This window comes from Drosophila bipectinata, chromosome 3L, assembly GCF_030179905.1.
Source record: "Drosophila bipectinata strain 14024-0381.07 chromosome 3L, DbipHiC1v2, whole genome shotgun sequence".
In the NCBI taxonomy this organism is placed as follows: Eukaryota; Metazoa; Arthropoda; class Insecta; order Diptera; family Drosophilidae; genus Drosophila; species Drosophila bipectinata.
This window is the reverse complement of record NC_091738.1, coordinates 14,918,773-14,936,170: the sequence shown is the minus strand read 5'-3', so window position 1 is coordinate 14,936,170 and position 17,398 is coordinate 14,918,773. Positions and strand designations below refer to the sequence as shown.

General features: G+C 45.6%; 3 protein-coding genes across 11 annotated transcripts; all 3 read right to left on the bottom strand.

Moving 5' to 3' along the window:
- Positions 1-1,603: 1,603 nt before the first annotated feature.
- Positions 1,604-3,989, bottom strand: mthl8 (methuselah-like 8). Its single transcript, XM_017253452.3, has 7 exons — positions 3,370-3,989; positions 3,149-3,305; positions 2,649-2,840; positions 2,370-2,588; positions 2,039-2,316; positions 1,897-1,976; positions 1,604-1,839 (listed from the first exon to the last, which is right to left on the bottom strand). The coding sequence occupies exons 1-7, from the start codon at positions 3,877-3,879 to the stop codon at positions 1,791-1,793; spliced, it is 1,485 nt and encodes a 494-aa protein (XP_017108941.2). The 5' UTR covers positions 3,880-3,989; the 3' UTR covers positions 1,604-1,790.
- A 218-nt stretch (positions 3,990-4,207) lies between these two features.
- mthl9 (methuselah-like 9) lies at positions 4,208-6,605 on the bottom strand. The gene is made up of 8 exons (XM_017253451.3): positions 6,079-6,605; positions 5,578-6,019; positions 5,326-5,517; positions 5,035-5,268; positions 4,818-4,974; positions 4,554-4,757; positions 4,408-4,487; positions 4,208-4,349 (listed from the first exon to the last, which is right to left on the bottom strand). Exons 1-8 carry the CDS (start codon positions 6,274-6,276, stop codon positions 4,315-4,317), a joined length of 1,542 nt encoding a protein of 513 aa, XP_017108940.2. The 5' UTR covers positions 6,277-6,605; the 3' UTR covers positions 4,208-4,314.
- Positions 6,606-7,013: 408 nt separating this feature from the next.
- Positions 7,014-16,059, bottom strand: mthl10 (methuselah-like 10). 9 transcript variants are annotated; one of them, XM_017253444.3, is made up of 6 exons: positions 12,214-12,354; positions 9,891-10,642; positions 9,213-9,828; positions 8,948-9,142; positions 7,948-8,119; positions 7,586-7,723 (listed from the first exon to the last, which is right to left on the bottom strand). In XM_017253444.3, the coding sequence occupies exons 1-5, from the start codon at positions 12,297-12,299 to the stop codon at positions 7,969-7,971; spliced, it is 1,800 nt and encodes a 599-aa protein (XP_017108933.2). In that variant the 5' UTR covers positions 12,300-12,354; the 3' UTR covers positions 7,586-7,723; positions 7,948-7,968. The 9 variants fall into 9 exon arrangements, with proteins under 9 accessions (XP_017108929.2, XP_017108933.2, XP_017108934.2 ...); XM_070279768.1 differs by lacking the exons at positions 7,586-7,723; positions 7,948-8,119; positions 12,214-12,354 and adding exons at positions 8,608-8,794; positions 14,190-14,420; positions 15,937-16,059; XM_043211098.2 differs by lacking the exons at positions 7,586-7,723; positions 7,948-8,119; positions 12,214-12,354 and adding exons at positions 8,608-8,794; positions 14,190-14,420; positions 15,990-16,037.
- Positions 16,060-17,398: the final 1,339 nt, after the last annotated feature.

Sequence of the window (17,398 nt, the reverse complement as noted above, 5' to 3'; positions counted from 1 at the left end):
CATGCTTTTAATTAATCATTTAATCACGTTTTTTTTTTTTTATTCATAAATTATGAAACGTGACTTTTGGAGGGAATGGGTGAAAAAAATATATTTGTCAATTGCTTGTCGGGGACATTTATGGGCATAAATTAACCGTCGAGTTGTATATTTCCTTGAAATCGTAGAGTTATTTATGGTATTGGCTTTGCTTTCTTATTTGATAGTTTTAAGGGTTTTTAATAAGGCCATTTCTAGCTTCAAGTTACTGATAACATTCAACCCGACTATCGACTAGCAACCTGAGTATATGTGACCGCAGTCCATGGGCGTGGCTATCCTGTCGCAGTCAGCAAGTCACCTAATGGGTTGTCTAATATCCTTTAACTGCCATCGGGCCATTAAAAAGCATAATGTCATTTAGTAATTAATTTTCATGTTAGTTCCGTTTCCAGGAGATACAAACGGATGGGTGGAGAGGTAGGACCTGAGGGTAGGAGCCACTTTGTGGGGAGGGCCGAGGCGGGACCGAGGAGGGCGCGGCCAAGTTGGGAAGCTGCTGCTCCTTGCTCCTAGTTAAATTCAACTCCACACCCAACGAACCGAGCAAACGAGATACTCACACACCACAAATGCACATCGCTCCTGAAAAACGCGCCAAACATGTCCTACCTCTCGCGCGTTTCCAGTGCGCAGGATGCTGGTCCTGAAATGCATTTGTGTTTGCCGGGTGCCGTTCCAGCTTCCATTACTACTACGGGCATTTTACTACGTTTTATCGATCCATCTTTATATGTATATATAAGTACGTACGTCGTGCTCTGTCGTGTGGCTCGGGCTGGCAGTGTGTATCCTGTATTCCGCTGCTGTACGCCCAGCCAAAAGGAACAGGACCAAAGCGAAGCCGAAGCTTCGGTCGTGCGCCGCCAAGGGTTCATGATGTTGGGCGAGGCCACATCAAGAGAGCGGCAATCGGAGAGGAGCCCCCTCCGGTTCACATTCCTCTTGATTCCTTGCCCTCGATGGCAGCAGCTCCCCTGCATCCTTGAATCCTTTCCTCGGATGCAGGCTCTCTTGCACCCGCTCTCGGTCTCGTTCTCGTTTTCGCTCTCTTCCCGGCCATTGACCTCTGATGCCAAACAAAATCGGCGGGCACTTATTAAATAGAGAAGTGCATGTGGGAGTGGGTGATCCGAGTGGGTGGTGGATGCAAGGAGGGTGCACTCGACCACGGTCCAGGGAATTGCAAGTCCAAAAGGAATGGGTGCTTTTGGTCTGGATTGCCGTGAATTGGATTCTGTGGTGCCCCCCAGACTTCTCGCTGGAGCTGGAGTTGGAGCTGCCTTTCGGCCAACTTCAGAGTTTGTTTTGTGTTGTGTAAATTACGTTATTTACGTGTATATTGCTGACCAGAGTTCCGGATAGCTTTTGTTGTGTGTTTCTGATGATGATGGGGAGCTCCAAATTGGATAAGCCAGTACTTTTCGGTTTCTGCAAACTGTTTCAAGTATTGGGGCAGGTATTAGGGGGAAAAACACAAATCTAATTCAAAACAAATCTTCATGGGGGTTTTAGCCACAATTCAAATTTTAAACAAAATATTTCAAAAATCTCTAATATTCGATTTTGAATTAAATTCTTAACTGAAAGTTGGTTTGAAAAGCGCCACTACGGAAATCTACAGAGGCTCTTTTCTACTTCCACAAACATGTATTTCTCCATGTCAAGTAAATCATTTTTACAAGTACACACAATAATGTATTATTCAACACTGAATGCCGCGAAACTTCTGGTTTGAATTTGTAAGGTTTTCAACCGAAACTCGACAGGGGTACAGAGTTTTCGCAGGTGTCTTCCTCGCTGTGGGGGAGATGGTGGATAGGAATTAATAGCACTTTATAGATAAACGCTTCTCACTTGTCAATGCGCCGCAAAAAGTTTTGAATTTGCTGGTTTTTTCCAATCAGGGCATAAAGGGCGGCGAATCCATGGAAAGCCTGAAATTATCAGGTGACTTATGTGAAGTTACTAGTAATAGTAAGCCTATATGCCAACTTACCGAACAGAAGCAGACGGCATAGTTGAGATGCGACCTCTCCTCCCTGTAGTAGTTGAAGGCGAAGGAGCAAACCCACACGAACCAGACCACCGCCGTGTAGACAAAGTACTTCCAGAAGGATCGGAAGCGGTTCCTTTCAATGGACTCGAACCTCTTCTCTGTCTCAATCTCCGGCTGTTCGCTGATGTAAATCAAGCTGAGGATGTAGAAGAATCCGCTGATGGCACAAGCCACAAACACAGGGGCGTACAAGTAGAGCATGATGGACCAGTTACGAGCTGTGGATGCACTTCAGTTAGAGATTAAACCAGGAGAATCATCAACCACTCACGATCAAACCAGCAGGTATCTCCCCCAAAGACCAGCCGAGCTCCGTAGTAGCTGAATCCCACATAGAAGGACCAACCGATGGCAATTATCACGATGGGGGTGAAGATCAGCCAGAACATGAGCTTCGTGAAGACCACGCCATGGAAGCTCAGGTAGAGCTTGAAGGAGATGAAGCTCAAAATGTAGAAGGATAAGACCAAGTACATCAGGGTCAAGCTAGCTGAGGGTCAGATTATAGAAGTTTTGTATGTCTAGAAAGTAAATCCAAGAGATCACTCACGTAGGATACGACAGGCGGCATTGGAGAGGTTCGAGGGGTTGTGGAGCGTCAGATAAGCCAAGAGAGCATATCCCAAGATCATGCAGATCGAGTAGGCCTTGATGGCTACACCGTAGAAGCTGTTGCGCATCTCCGAGCACAGCAGATACACCATTAGTACAATAAACATGGATATTATGGAGATCAGAAGACCTATCGAGTGGGAGGGGCAATAAAATCGAATCACAATCAGATGAAACACATTTCTCTGGAACTTTCTTAGCAACTTGGAGCGTTATTAATAAAATGCATAGTTTTATGTTCTGTATTAAAGCGGAGGGTTTCTCTCAGTGTGGTAGAAGATAATCTCACACCTCCAAACCATCCATCGACACCAGCGGTTTTCTTTTGTTATTTTAGTAATTACTTTCATACGCGTACTATTTTTAAAACACAAACATTGGCCCACCAGAAATGGAAAGCAATCGAATGGCCTGTATCACTGCACAAGGCCTACTTACATATGGCATAGGTCCACTCCCGTACTCCCAGCACAAAGTGGAACTTCTCGGGAGCACAGGCCAGCGGCTGCCAGTCCCAGGTGGAGTTGCCCAGGAGCAGGGGCGTGAAACAGTAGTGCTTGGAGAAGACGTGACCCCGATGGCTGACCGTTCCGTTCTGGGGATAAAAAAAGAGGTTACCGATATCCGAAAGAACCTCAAGCTCTAGTTCTAGTTTCAACCTCATGAAGGGTCCAGTGCACGTACTCGGAAGCCTTGGTGACCGGCTTCATGTGCTTGCAGGGAGTGTCGATGTGAATACTGAAAGCCGGGCCCAGCTCCAGCTGCTGGAGACTGCCGTTGAGGAGCTGGACCTCCATGTGACTGTGGGTCGGCAGAGTGGGAAGTCCCTTTCTGGGAACCGAACACAGTCTGGTGTCCGCGTCGTAGAGCTGTCCGCTCGGGCAGCAGATCCTGACACAGGGCTTTATACGGCAGACGCAGGCGCGGAGATGCTTTCTAGCCGGGATGCGGATTCCATTCTCGATGACAAAGTCGTAGACGGCAACCAAGTGTTGGGGGATCGGTGTCCAGTTGTAGAAGTAGGTCACATTGCCGCCGACACTTCCCGGAGTGCCGGTGATGTTAGCAGTGTCAATGAAGGCGCAAGGATAGCGAGTTTCCTCGTGGAAGCCCAGACTACTGTGCCTCGAGAGGATGCCCAAAAGAACCAGAAGAAGGAACTGCGCCATTGGAACAGGCACTCGGTCGTCTCCGGCCGCGATCTCACTTACAGACTCTCTGTTTTTGTTTACACCACAGCACCGGATTTATGCGTGTTTACCTCCACACGATTGCCAAACCAAAATCGAACTGAATCGAAAAGAAAATGGAATGGAATCGATTCGAATGGATTCCGTGGAAACCGAGAAGTACATTTTCGATGACGTAGTCGGGCAGAGCGTAACTTTTGGGGCGCAGGTGGATCTTGAGCACCTGGCGTAGTAAGGAGTAGGGCGATAGAAAAGTTTGTACAAAAAGAAAAGATCTCAAATATGAAGATTTTTAATGTATTTAATGAATATATTAACATAAACACACATCTATTTATTCGGCATGTGTGGATCTAAAAGAAAACTATCCTATAAACATCGGAGTTTGTGGATAAGCAATCATATCCCGACCAACTATAGTGATGTGACTGTAGCCTTGTAGGGAGAATCTGTAAGAAAATTGGATTTTAGAAAGAGAACATGTAGGTTTTTAGATTTCCCACCAACCTGGAGATTTCAGGTCTCCTTTCTCATCGAATTTGTAGACTCGAGCATTGATGACACTTAGGTCTGTCTGGCTGGACTCGCTATTGGACAAAAAATAGAACCATTAAGCCACTAAAGCCCCTAGGATTTAAAACTTAGTAACCTACACATTAATGGCCCACCAGGACTTTACGTGAAGATTCTTTCCCAGCAACAGGATGAACCCAGCTATGGCCAGTCCCAGGATGCAGATGCCGCTCCAGAAGTCAATGATGAAGAAGTGCTCCCGCAGCCTGGCCATTGTGTAGACCACTATTTCGCGAATCCAGACGGCGAATACACCCACTATATAGGCACTGAATGCGTAGAAGCTGGAGAGTAGAGTAAAGGATTAAGTTTAACTTTCTTGGATAAATCAAGGATGAACCTACTGGGTCTTCACGATCCGCAACTGATTTCCGAGAATGTACTGGGTGTCCGGTGGCAGTTCGTATATGGAAAAGTATGCCTTTAGGCAGCACACAGAGCTGAACACCAACAGGATTATGATGGGCGTATAGAAGTATATTAAAATGCCCCAAAGACGAACTGCAAAAGGCAATATATAATATCTTAAGAGATTCTTATTCATATGCTAATAAAACCCACCATCAAACCAGCAGTAGTCCTCTCCGATGCCAGGCTTGAAGTGCTTTGGCAGCTTGGAATCCTGGGCAAAGGACACAGCAAACCGCAGGCCAATGATGGCCAAAACAGTCAAGGTATACCACAGTTGGCGGACCCAGTTCCTCATAGCCTTCTGGCGGAACTTAAGAAGAAAATCGAAGCTGCAAATCGCCAGGAATCCAAAGGACAACATGATGCAGGTGTATGCCAGAAAGCCTTTTAAAAAAAACCATAATAGTTAGCTACAGCTTTCAAGAAGCTTTCAATAGTTACCTATATTCCTGCAGGACCCTTTGGACAACTTGACAGGATTCTTCAGGGCCAAGTACACCAGAAGGGAGTAGCCAACGATCGTACAAAGAAGGTACAAGATGACCAAGTGTCCATAGTGGCTCTTTCTGGCATCTCTCACGGATGCCAGCAGGGAGACGATAAAGATGTGGATGATAATGGCGATAATACAGCCTGAAAAGAAAATATTTATTCCATAAGTCCATACCACTATCTTTGGATGACTTCACTCACATATGGCGTAGATCCAGACCCGATAGCCCGTTTGGAATCGCTCGCAGCTGATCGGAGTCAGCTCCCACTGCTCGGGCTTGTGCTCCAGGGGACTGAAGCAGTACTCGTCCGTGCTCCAGAGCCGGTCGTCCCTGAAGAGCGTGCCGTTCTCGAATAGATCCCACTTCCAGAAGTTTTCGTGCTTCCGATCCACAAACTTGTTCCGGCAGCCCAGTTCCGTGCGCACCAGGAATCGGTCCTTGATGCGGACATTCTCCACCGACCCATTGCCGTAGGTCAGCCCGACATGGGTGGACTCCCGGATCTGGTGGGGCTGCGTGCAGTTCCAGTTCTTTGAGTCAAAGACCAGATCCGGGGGACAGCAGAAGCTGATGCACGACTTCTGCAGGCACGCGCAGCCGCGCAGGTGCTTCTTGGCGCGGTACTGCACTCCGTCGATCACCTGGAGGCGATCTCTTCTAGATTACTTGGACCTGACTACCTCACTCTTCCTGTGCTTACCTTGAAACTGTACTCTGCTATCCTGTTGGGAGGAATTACCAGTCCAGCATAGGAGTACGAACCGTCCTTTAAACGGAGTCCATCCGTGATGTTCACCGTGTCCGCGTAGGCACATGGGTGATCGATGGTGGCTATCTCCAGGGCCGCCACGCCCACGGACAGCCCCAGAGCCAGAGGTATAAACCACAGCGCTGGCATGAAGCAATCTGCCACTGACGTCACAACTCGATAATTAAACAAACAAATACGCGGGCGATTGCCGTTGAATTAATACAAAGTAAAGAACAGTCTACAACAATCCGAAAAGATCTGTGAAGTGACAACGACGCTGACGACGGTGCGGTCTAAAAACGGCTGCGATTGCGGCAACGACAACGCCAAAAAGAACCACCGCCGAGTAGACTCTCCGGCCCATTCTCCGCTCTCTCGCGCGGCTAGCAGACGACACAACCGCCACAGCAGGGCAGCTCCATGCTGGCCAAGAATAAAAAACAGACTGGCTGATTAGTCAACCAGCCCCAAAACCAGACCTGTCCACAACCAGCCGGTAGAGCCGTTCGGCAGTCAAATTCTTCGCTCTGCCAGCCAATCTCGACATCAACTTTTGTGATGTGATGGCCGCCACCACCTTATCGAATCCAGTGATGGCTTTATTACAAATATTACCAATAAAACTTTATTTTCATAGCACTAAATTTCTCGAAAACCAAGCCTTTGTTTTCCAAGACGTGATATCAGCTAGTCTTTCTAGGTATCTCATGCGATCGCATTTTATGAATCCAATGGATTGAAAAGCTTTTATTCGGTGGATAGGTGTGTGTCTGGTCTAAGCTGCTTTCGATCAAACACAGGTAGTGCGTTTCCCAGCTAAAGTATATTATTTTGGAGAGAAAAAGGTCCAGGTCCACCCTATACAATAAGAATAAGATGTAACATACGATTCGATTTCATCTTTGGCTTTATTAAGCTTGACATAGAAGTATAACTTTAGTTTCTTTTATTATATTATAACCATGTAGATATCGTAATTGTATGTGATATGAATGAGTTGAAAGATATTACAATTCTCGATTTGAAGGCACATAGATCTTGTATACAGGCATGTAGTTCAGCAACTATGCATTTCTCAAATAATTCTAGCTTCATAAATACTAGGTATGGCGCTGGAAAGCGTGCTTATATAACTAATCAGGTTGTTCACGGGTAACAGAACATAACAAAGAAATTATGTGGAAGAGGATGGTTGGGTGGTTGGGTAGTTGGGTAGGGGATGGTGGCTTCCTTCTTAAGTAGTGTCTTTTCCAATAGTACATCCCGAGGGTGAGGGTGGATCGTGTGTTGGTGCTTCTAGAGTTGGGATGACAGGCATTATGTTATCTAAGCTAATCAATTGGCCCAAGAGATCTCCCTCCTTAGTCCTGACAAAATGGGGTTATTCGATACTCGGCCCGAGGCGGGAACAAGTTCTGATGCTGATGCTCAGCGGAAGCTGGTGGTGCGCTGAGGATCCCCACCACCGCCACTCATCATCAACGGCTTCTCCACCGACGGCTTCTCGTGCAACGACAGGTTGGCCACGCTGCTCGACGTCGTCTTGGTGGAGTACTGGCTCTGCCGCTGGCTTCCCTCGCTTCCACTCGAGCACCTGGTATCACGATGTCCATTGAGTCGGCAGTGAGGAATAGACAATGTCGAAAAATCTAATTAGAAGGTGTTGGTTAGGTGCCTTGGAAAGGGTTAAAGAAAGCACACATAGACAGCGATAGACCCCATTACCATGCAATGACTTATAGAAACGAGTGATTTTTCGAGGATGAGAAGGTTAGTGGAGAAGTACCAGTTAGTATTGCTGCTGCACTCGGTGTTTACCTGCGACCTGTAACTCTTTAATCAGATAGTGGCCTTGGGGCTTGTTGGTGGGACGGTGGCATTGGCCACCGCCTTCAGATGTATCCTTTTGGGCAGCACGTTCGTGTCCGAGGCAATGGATGTCGAGGTGGTGACCGAACTCGTGGCGCTCGATCCCTTTTTCTCCAGAAATCTTCACAGGACAGAAGATGGTTGATGGGGGTTGGACACGTTTACAAATGGACACATATTATAGACGCAAACATAAGTGGGTGTTTAGAAGAGGGCGCTTAGTATTTGGTTTCAGTGTTTAGTGGTTTTTGTTCTTGTGGCTTAGAGATGAAGGCGGAAGGCAGCACTAGGCTGGCTCGGCTGAAGATTCGGGAGTATGTTTCTTGTCAGTGTCGGGCTTAATGCTAGATGGCTGGCTGTTTCTGTTGCTGGCGAGTTTTAGGCTAAGCAACATCGAAAGCGGTCTGACAACGAGAACAGTACAACAGAAAATATAGTCATCGGTTGCGATTAGTCGGGCTATTTCGATGATCGATGATCCCCATTGTCTTCCCCCTGCAATAGCATAAATAACCCCCCGAATTCGAAGGATCTGCGAGCATCTGCATCTCTGGTTAGTGGAAAGCAACACCAATCATCAGAGGAGCTGCTTACTCGATGGGGTAAGAGTGGCTTCGTCCCAAATCAGACATCGTGAGAGTGGATGCCGCTGGTGGAGGCATTGGAGAAGGCGTTCCGAATGACAACTAACTTTCGGATCTGGTTGGAGGCGTCCATGAAACGCTGTCGCATCGAGAACGAGCTCGCCCCCAAAGTCACGCTCTCGGTTTGCCGCAGACTTCGCACCCTTATGGTTCTGGGGAATGTTTAATATTCGAGGAACAGATTTACACAAAGATGTAAGGGGCAGTTGGGACAAAACGATATACACGGACATGGCTACTTTAAAGAGGACATTTCCGGAGAACGGTACGAAGAATTCAAAGAAAGGCCCGAGGGCCACACTCACCTGTTTGTGATCAAGTGCTTGACCTTCTTCTTCATGACGAACAGCATGAATATCAGGAAGCCCTGCATGGCATTGCACAGATCCGAGATGTAGAAGAGCCTGGACAAGTTCTTGTCGTTGCCAACGAAGAAGGAGACGAGCTCCGATGCCCAGGTGACGCCCATGATCAGGAAGAGGCGAAGGAAGAGTCCGAACCTGAAAATGTGGAAACGACGGGCCCGTCTTAGGGGAGTTGAATGGAAAGCACTGGCTTCACTCCACTTACTTGTCCTTCTCGGTGCGCAGGTTCTTGGTGCTGTTCTCCCCAGCTATGATCTTCGCCATTTCCCGCTGCACGCCATGGATCTTGATGGCCGTCATAATGAACATAACCGTGTTGGCCACCACGATCACCATGATGGGACCGTAGAAGTAGATCATCGCCGACCAGTTGGTCATGTCCAGCCAGCAGTAGACTCCGTCTCCAATTCCCGGCTTCAAGTTCGACGGCCAGTTAGTGTGCTCCTGGGCAACCCAGGTGAAGATGAGGAACACCAGTGCCAGGCCCCAGGAGTACAGGGAATAGAAAAGGAAGCGCTTCTTCTCCTGGAAGCGATTGATGCCACGAGTCCCGCGGAAATTGTGCCACAGATCGAAGCTGATCACGTTCAGCCAGAGGTAGGCGGACATGAAGAAGAAGTAGGCCGTGTAACCAAAGGACTTGCAAGTGAGGCCATCAGGGTTGATGCTCTTCTTCAGCTGGACCACGCACAGGGACGTGTAGCCCACCGAGAGTCCGACCAGGTAGCAGACGAGGCTCTTGCCATGCTGATTTCGCAGCTCCGGGATCAGCAGGTATACGGCGATGGTCAGCATCATGAAGGGTATGGAAAACAGCATAGCTTAGGGGAGGATAAAGATATATCAGTAACTATAGGAACTAATAACCTAATGGTCCACTCACCATAGGAGTTAATGATCTTGACCGTGCTGGGCTCGTCCGCCATGTCACAGTTGGCTGGATTGAGACTGTACATCAGATCCGTTTCGTTTACGAACGTGGGCACCAGGCAGTACTGGTTCTTCTCGATGAAGACACCATCGTCCACGCGAAACATGGATCCGTTCTGGAAGATCAAGTACCCATCGAAGTCGTTTATTTCCGGCTGCAGGGAGAACATCTTGGCGCACGGCCGGAAGCTCTGGACGGCAAACTGCTGGGAGATGTTCACCTCCATAGTGATGTTGTGGGCGAAGGTCACGTTGAGCACCGGCTTGGGCCATTCCCGGTGGTCCATGGTGTCGTTCAAGCACTCGCCTTTCAACGAGTTGTATATCTGACCCCAAGGACAGCAGATATTCAGGCAGGGTTTCAGCTTGCAGACGCACCCCCTAACGTGGTTCGGGACCTCCACCCGGTCCGCCAGAGACCTGAACACATAGTCGTAGTTGCCCACGAGGTGCTCCGGGATGATGAGGCCCTCGTACTCGTAGCTGCCGTTCGGGAAGCGTGTGTAGCCCGTTAGGTTGACGGTGTCGTGGAACTTGCAGGGGACATGAGTGCCTTCCTTTGGCGGCGGCTCGGCCATCACGTATGTCCCGAAACCGAGGCCCGGGATGAGGCGAAAGAAGAATAGGCACAGAACTCCCAGCATGGTGACTCCGCAATAGAAGGATCCACCGTTCTGCTGGATTTTTTTCGGCATGCTGAAGCTTCTGCAGGAGAACGGAAATGAAAATGTTAAGTGTGTACAGGAAGGTGTGTTTCTGGGGTCTTTTTTGCATATTATTGTTCTTATCTTTTGTCATTAATACCCGAGTATTCCCTTGAGATATATTTTGTAATAAGAATTTAATTAAGGAAAGAAAAACCTGTCCTAAAGTGTACCATTGGGTATTTAGTTAGTCGTAAACTACGGCTCTGCATGGTATGGGTATTTAATTTGGGGACATTGGGGAAAACAGACCTTGGCCAAGCCATGTGAATCATGCAACAGGTTGTCGGACAGACGGAAGCAATTAGAGGAGGAACGCGCCCAATGTGAGCCACCACAGGACATCAATCATAAGTCCTGTCCGCGGGGAGTGCGTCTAAATGGACTTGACAACAAATATGAATTCGTGTTAAATTGGTAGTTACTGCCGCAGTGTGTCAATAACGACGACGCCGAGCTTCCCACGTCCTGACAATCTGCTCCTGACTTGGTTGGTCTGTTTGGTTGGCCACCACCACCACCTCCTCTGCCTTTTTAAGCGGTGCTAACGAGCCTCCATAAATTCATTACAAACGCGAAATGGTATACCTTCGGATGGGCTATCTTATCGGCGTCATTAGGCTGTGGTCCTAATTCATTGATCCGCTGATTGTTTGCCATTGGGCCGGGAGGTGGACATGGGGGAAAGGGCTAACCTGCGGCAAGCGCGTGGGTTACGAAATTAGCATAAATTCACGGGAACAGAAGCGGGGCCGGAGGACTAGAGTAAACACTTAAACTCCATATTGATTGACAATGGGGCCGGAGTGAAATCAGTGGGAGTGGGAGTAAAAGTGGGGCACTTATCATTTAACAGAAAATTGGACCAATTAATCGGCAAGCACTACACTTGGAAAATTTCAACGAATCACCTTTGGCCTTTACACACACTCACACAACCTCCAGCGATTTCAAGTTCGAATGTTTGAAAAATAATCAAAACATGTGGAACATTAAAATAGGGAAAACAATTGGCCATAAAATTGATTTACGGTATGTTATCAATTCTCCAAACACCCCTCTCTATAAGCATTTGAAAACAATTTTCAATTCGAATTTCCATTTTTATTTTCGACTGTGTTTTGGGTATTCGAGGCTCGATTGGCCAAACAATAAAGTATTTACTTAAGAGTATGGGGTGTTCGATGAGATAGTGATCAATGAACTAATTAATATATTATTTTAAACGGAGCTTATACTATATGATTGATGTGTCAGTTGTCTTTCAATAGTAATGGATATCTATGTAAAAATATTAAAATGCCATAGTTAGAACTTGCTTGTTCAAAAGTACTTGGTGGATTGAAATGCCAATACTTGCGAAGATGGCTGATATGTACATATGTATATACATATATTGACTGACGCTCTCTATAAAATTTGTTGCTTTTCTTTCGAGTTGCTTATCGAAAAGATAAAGACGAATGGGCCAACGCCGCCTAGGTAATGTCTGACAAAGGCAAACGACTTTCTTACTTATTTATAAGTGAAGCCCCTTTCGATACTTCTACTACTACTTTTGCGACTACTTACAGATGTTTTGCGATTCGACTTTTTAGGTTACTGGTCTTGGTCTGGACGATTATATGATTTATTCTGATAATTTGGTGGTTCTCCATCGTCAGGATAGCTCACGAAGATGGAGTGAGTCATAAGTACTTCAAGAGTCAGACACTGGTTTAGTCACTTCCCTTTTAAAATTTGGAAAACACAATGAAAATGTCGAGTTGGGTTCACGCGGCGTATGCGCAATAATCAGAAAACGATCACCGACATCGGAATATATGAATATTTGAATTAATATTCTGGAAGCGTGAGCATAACGAGGCTAAGACGGTCTGTCCTATGCGGACATGGGCATTATATATTTTGCACGGAAGCGAATATGAGCTCGATCGAACTCAGCTTACCCACAAAAATATGATATCAGTGGTATTTCTTCTTTGTTCATATAAAGGCTTTTTGTTTGTTTGGCTTTTTTTTTTTTCTTTCGGTTAAAACTTTTTGGCGCTTATCACGTATGTATGCCCGAAGTCGAGGGGCTTCTTACTCAAGTCTTGAATTCGGAGACATTCATTATCACGCGGGTTTCTGGGTAGCTGCCCCTAACGAAGAAGTGGAACTAATCGCACAATGACAGAGGATACTTCCAGCCTGGAGAACTCACCGCAGTGGTGCGGTGGGTTTTGGTCAGATAAGCGCTCGATTACAGGGGCGTCGCCGCCCCGTATGGCCCCCTTTCGGGTTCCTCCTCCTCTAGCTGGGTGTTTTCTGTTTTCCTCCCAAACAAACACTTTCCACTACAAATTTTTAATAGCTGAACCGTTGACGAGTTCGGTTCTTTGAATGGTACCGAAGATTTCGTGAGAAAATTCCAATTTAAGTATTTTTAGACCCGCCGATTCTGATGCCACTGTCTGCGAGTTGTAAACAAAGGCGAGGGCCTTTTCCACATATTCGTTCTATCAATTTGTTGCCATTAGAGTGGGCGTCGGGTGGCGAGTTGGCCAAATAATGTATCCCTGACACTTGCCCCCACCGGGAAGCTATCCAGCGGATCAGATCCCATGCGGAGCCCCCCACAACTGAAAAGATAAATGGCCGTCAACTGGTGATCTTTCTGGCTGATTGTGTGAAGTAGTATCCCCATATACTAGATATTTAGCACTTCTATGGAAACACTTATCTATAAAAATTCCAACCATTTCAAAGGGGTTTCTTGTTTCCAGCTGACAGCTGAGAATGTATTATGTGGGTCCAGTGCATCAAATGGCAATTGGCTAATTAATTTGCGAGTGCATTTAGCTTATCATGTAATTTCATAGTTGGGACACCCTACACCGGAAAAACAAGACATTGAAACCGAACTAAACCTCCTCGGAACTCCCATGTGCGTGATTAAAACAATTTAATGTAAATTTAATCGTATTTGTTGCCTTTGGAGCTTGGGACCAAATATTATTTATACTAATACAATTTATATTATTTCCAGGGAGGGAAAATAGCTATTATGAGTTCTTATCGTATTCTCTGGGCGAAGAAAAATTAGAGTGAAATAAACAGACCTCGAATATAAACAATAAACAATATTTTCAAGATGTTTCAACAGCCATTTCCATCCGAAAGTGCGAAAGTATAAACATTTATTTAAATCGTATTCTGCTAGCACTGGATATTGGTGGATAGCCCAGATGCATCCTTGGGTGGGGGTGGTCAGCTATTTCCTTCATTAATGTCCACTGTTTCGTGACTCAGTCCCCTAAGAGGAAACGAGAACAGGTGCTTGGACATACTAGTTTTACATGGAATGAGTTTTCCATTCTGGTTTTTTCACATTAATGTATGTAGCTTTGTAGAGTCCCCCCAGTCGTATAATACATGTTTTAATCACAATAATATACTTTGTTAATTTAATTATAACTTTTAATTTTAGCTTGAAACTCCCCCATAGTTAAAAAAAAGACTGTAAAACTAGAAATATTAGTAACTTGACAATGTTTCAGACTCACCTATAGGTCTGCCAACCAAACAATGAATAATTGCACCTTTCAGTTGTTATTTGCCGATCCACAGAGGTATTTATCTGGTACTTCTAAAGAACAAATACTTGATTTTCGCAGTCTTCCGTGTGAATGTGTTGAGATTACGGCTAGGCTCTGTCGTTTTTCAAAAGCCTCAACGAAACATGGTTTGTGTTTTTAAATTTTATTCCGAGTTTTTTAATGTTTAAGGTGAGTTTACTTGGAAAAAAAAAATAAACTGGTTTTGAAAGAAGATGCGAATGGCAGTGGGTTACCGCACCAGAAATCGTCACATACACTGTGTTTATAACTAAATGCCCCTCCTTTCGCAATGCCCCTCCACTGGCTAGTCCACTGAGAAAAAAATGGAGAGTTGCGGGAATTCCCCTGGAAGTGGGTGTAAATATGCGAACACACGCGGACCGGTTTGGGTTTGGGAGTGGATGAGAGTATCTACAACAATATACGACGGTATGCGGTTGGGGCTAAGGCACCGGCAAAATCACACGCTAGATAGCAAATTAATTAAAACTGGCACTTTTTATTCACATTTCCAATATTATATTGGCTTTATAAAGAATCCGAGCTTACTTGGATTCCCACCACGTCCGACGACGTGAAACTAAGTGACTGGCCAAATACGCCGCTTTCCGGGAGCTACTCCACGAATGATAGCGCCTGTTACCGGAATGTTAGCAGACTGTTAAGGGACTGTTAAGTGTGGTCCGTCTTATCATTCCCCGGCTTGGGGTCTTAAATACACCCACCCACCCAGTGCTGATAATAAAACAGTTGTGGCTTCGTTGTTTTCAATGACTATCCAAATCAAACCAAACAGACCCACAATGCGAAACTTGATCGAGTGCCAAAAGGGAGACTGTAAGCACAAAAAATAAACAATTATGGGACGTGAATGGACGTTTCGAGTAAAGAGGAGGCCCCGGGGCAAACGCAGACACTTGTTGCGATGACTCAAAGTGGCCAGCGAGTTGTGACTTAATTAGCCCACCGTAGGAACTGTTGTGGACTAGAGCGCACCTCTCCGAGATAAAAGCCAGTTAAGAAAATTATTTTGTTTCTTATCTTTAAACTATAAACGTATAAACATGACTTGATTAAAAGTTTGACCCGAAGATTTGATGGTGTTTCCCTAGCCTTTAACCTTTTCTGGAGAGTAAACTAGACCCAGGAAACTTAAAAAAAATACCTATTGGCACGTAGAGTCGAATTAAAAAACTACGGGACGTGTTCAATGCATAGAAGAGACCCAAAAAGTAGTTTAGTTAAGGCCAATAAGACTAAGTAATCAATGTTTCGGTCGAAGGTGCAAGCTCCTGAACAGCGTTTGTTATGAGAGTTATCAAATTATATTTTTTATGGTTAAATGCCCATTAATCCAGCTTTATGGCACAAACGTGCCGAAACAAGCCAGGTTTTTTCACCGATTTTTGATGAACTTCAAAAAAAGCCAAACACACACTGGCTTTGACATTGAGCCGACACATAGAAATCACTATGAAAATCAGTGCGAAACCACAATTGTCTTCACACAACGCGTCCGATTGTAGGTGGGGAGCGCGAAACAACTAAATCGCATTATAGGCACAAGGAAAGATAAGTCCGGTGATGTTTCGGGATGCCGAGACCTTGAGTTAAGTAAACTCTCTGCTCGCCCCTATTAATGGGGCTTAATCAGCAGGATTTTTTTTAATTAGCACACACTTGGTCGTATCACTTGGTCGATTGGCACTCTGTTTAGGCACTATGCAAATTTGTTTTGTTAATTACTAGCAGAGGTGTGCTGCCGCGCGGGTTAGCTGCTCGGATAATTTTGTATCTGAATTGAAGTATCCAGCTTTCCGGTCAAAATTTCGACTTCTTCCGCGGGCTGGTATTATTCGTATTATTAGCTGGCCACATTGGAGGGTCACCACTCTCTTGATTTTTCCTCTCTCCTTGCTCACAGTCATGTCTCTTAAGCTTACCCTCTCGGGCTCTCTTAGACCGGCTCTGTTTATTTTGATTAAAAAAAAATTTTTTAAATCAAATTCCAAACGGCCCCCAAAAATTAAAAAAATGTTAAGACTTTTCATTTTAAATAAAAACAAGAAAGGAAAGCTAACTTCGGGCGGAGCCGAAGTTTATATACCCTTGCAGTTAAAACCGGATATATATCGCAAACATCGGATATAGTTGGCCGATCCTTATGGAAATAGGAATATATAATCCAATTTATTACGATACAAAATCTAAAAAAAGTCCCAAACTTCTATCTTCAAAAATACGAAAGTTGATATTTCTACCAAATACCATTTCCGATCGTTCAGTTATATGGCAGCTATGGGATATAGTCGGCCGATCCTAATGAAATTTGATGGGTTGGATCAACTGACCAAAAATAGAATCTGTATTAAATTCCAGCTTTCTATCTTCAAAAACACGAAAGTTGGGTCATTTCCGATCGTTCAGTTATATGGCAGCTATAGGATATAGTCGGCCGATCCTTATGAAATTTGGCATGACGTTATGTTTTGCCAAAAATAGCTCTCATGTCAAATTTGAACTCTCTAACTCTAAAGTCTTCATCTAGCTTTCTTTGAGTTCGGACGTCTACTTTTTCGCTCATGTCGCCTCTCGTTTGCACCGAGTGCAGTGCAGAAGTTACTGCTACCCAACTTCGTGGGTGTGAGGCCGTTAGGTGCGCGTCGATCTGCCGGCGTGCCTATCACACCGCTTGTGTTGATTTGCCCTCGGAGGCTATAAAACTACTTATTAACATTCCGAACTTAATGTGGCAATGTGATAGCTGCGTCATTGGAAATGATTCGCATTCCAAAATTGATGAGCTAAATCATAAAGTTCAAGATCTGGAGTCCCGCTTCGAAAGCCTTAATGCCAAAGTTGACCTAGCCCTGGTAAATGGAGCGGCTGTGCCCGCTGGACGCGCCTCCTCGGCTGGGGTGCAAGTTGTTGCTCCCCCTGCTATGCCCACCAGCACAGGGAGCATAAAGGCTGCTCTGGGGCAGGCCCCAACGGCATCTAAGGGGGCTGTCCCGAAGAAGAAGAAGCGGATCAACCCTAATAGGCGCATTCTGGGACAAGCTCCCAGTTGCGCTCAACTTCAAGTGCTTCCCACCTTGAAATACCTTCATGTGGGTAAATTCGCGACGTCTACCCAACCGGATGCATTGTGCAAA

Bases quoted from the DNA above. Each gene is read 5' to 3' on its own strand.
- mthl8 (XM_017253452.3), bottom strand. From the start codon at position 3,879: ATGGCGCAGTTCCTTCTTCTGGTTCTTTTGGGCATCCTCTCGAGGCAC. The intron at 3,306-3,369 runs GTTGAAACTAGA...TTTTATCCCCAG, and splicing joins TGCACTGGACCCTTCATGAG to AACGGAACGGTCAGCCATCG. The intron at 2,317-2,369 runs GTGAGTGGTTGA...GTGCATCCACAG, and splicing joins AGATACCTGCTGGTTTGATC to CTCGTAACTGGTCCATCATG.
- mthl9 (XM_017253451.3), bottom strand. From the start codon at position 6,276: ATGCCAGCGCTGTGGTTTATACCTCTGGCTCTGGGGCTGTCCGTGGGC. The intron at 5,518-5,577 runs GTGAGTGAAGTC...TTTTCTTTTCAG, and splicing joins GGTCTGGATCTACGCCATAT to GCTGTATTATCGCCATTATC. The intron at 4,488-4,553 runs GTAGGTTACTAA...TTTGTCCAATAG, and splicing joins TCCTGGTGGGCCATTAATGT to CGAGTCCAGCCAGACAGACC.
- mthl10 (XM_017253432.3), bottom strand. From the start codon at position 12,299: ATGGAGAACCACCAAATTATCAGAATAAATCATATAATCGTCCAGACC. The intron at 10,643-12,213 runs GTAAGTAGTCGC...GTTCTCCTGCAG, and splicing joins AGTCGAATCGCAAAACATCT to AAGCTTCAGCATGCCGAAAA. The intron at 8,795-8,947 runs GTGAGTGTGGCC...AACATTCCCCAG, and splicing joins AAGCACTTGATCACAAACAG to AACCATAAGGGTGCGAAGTC.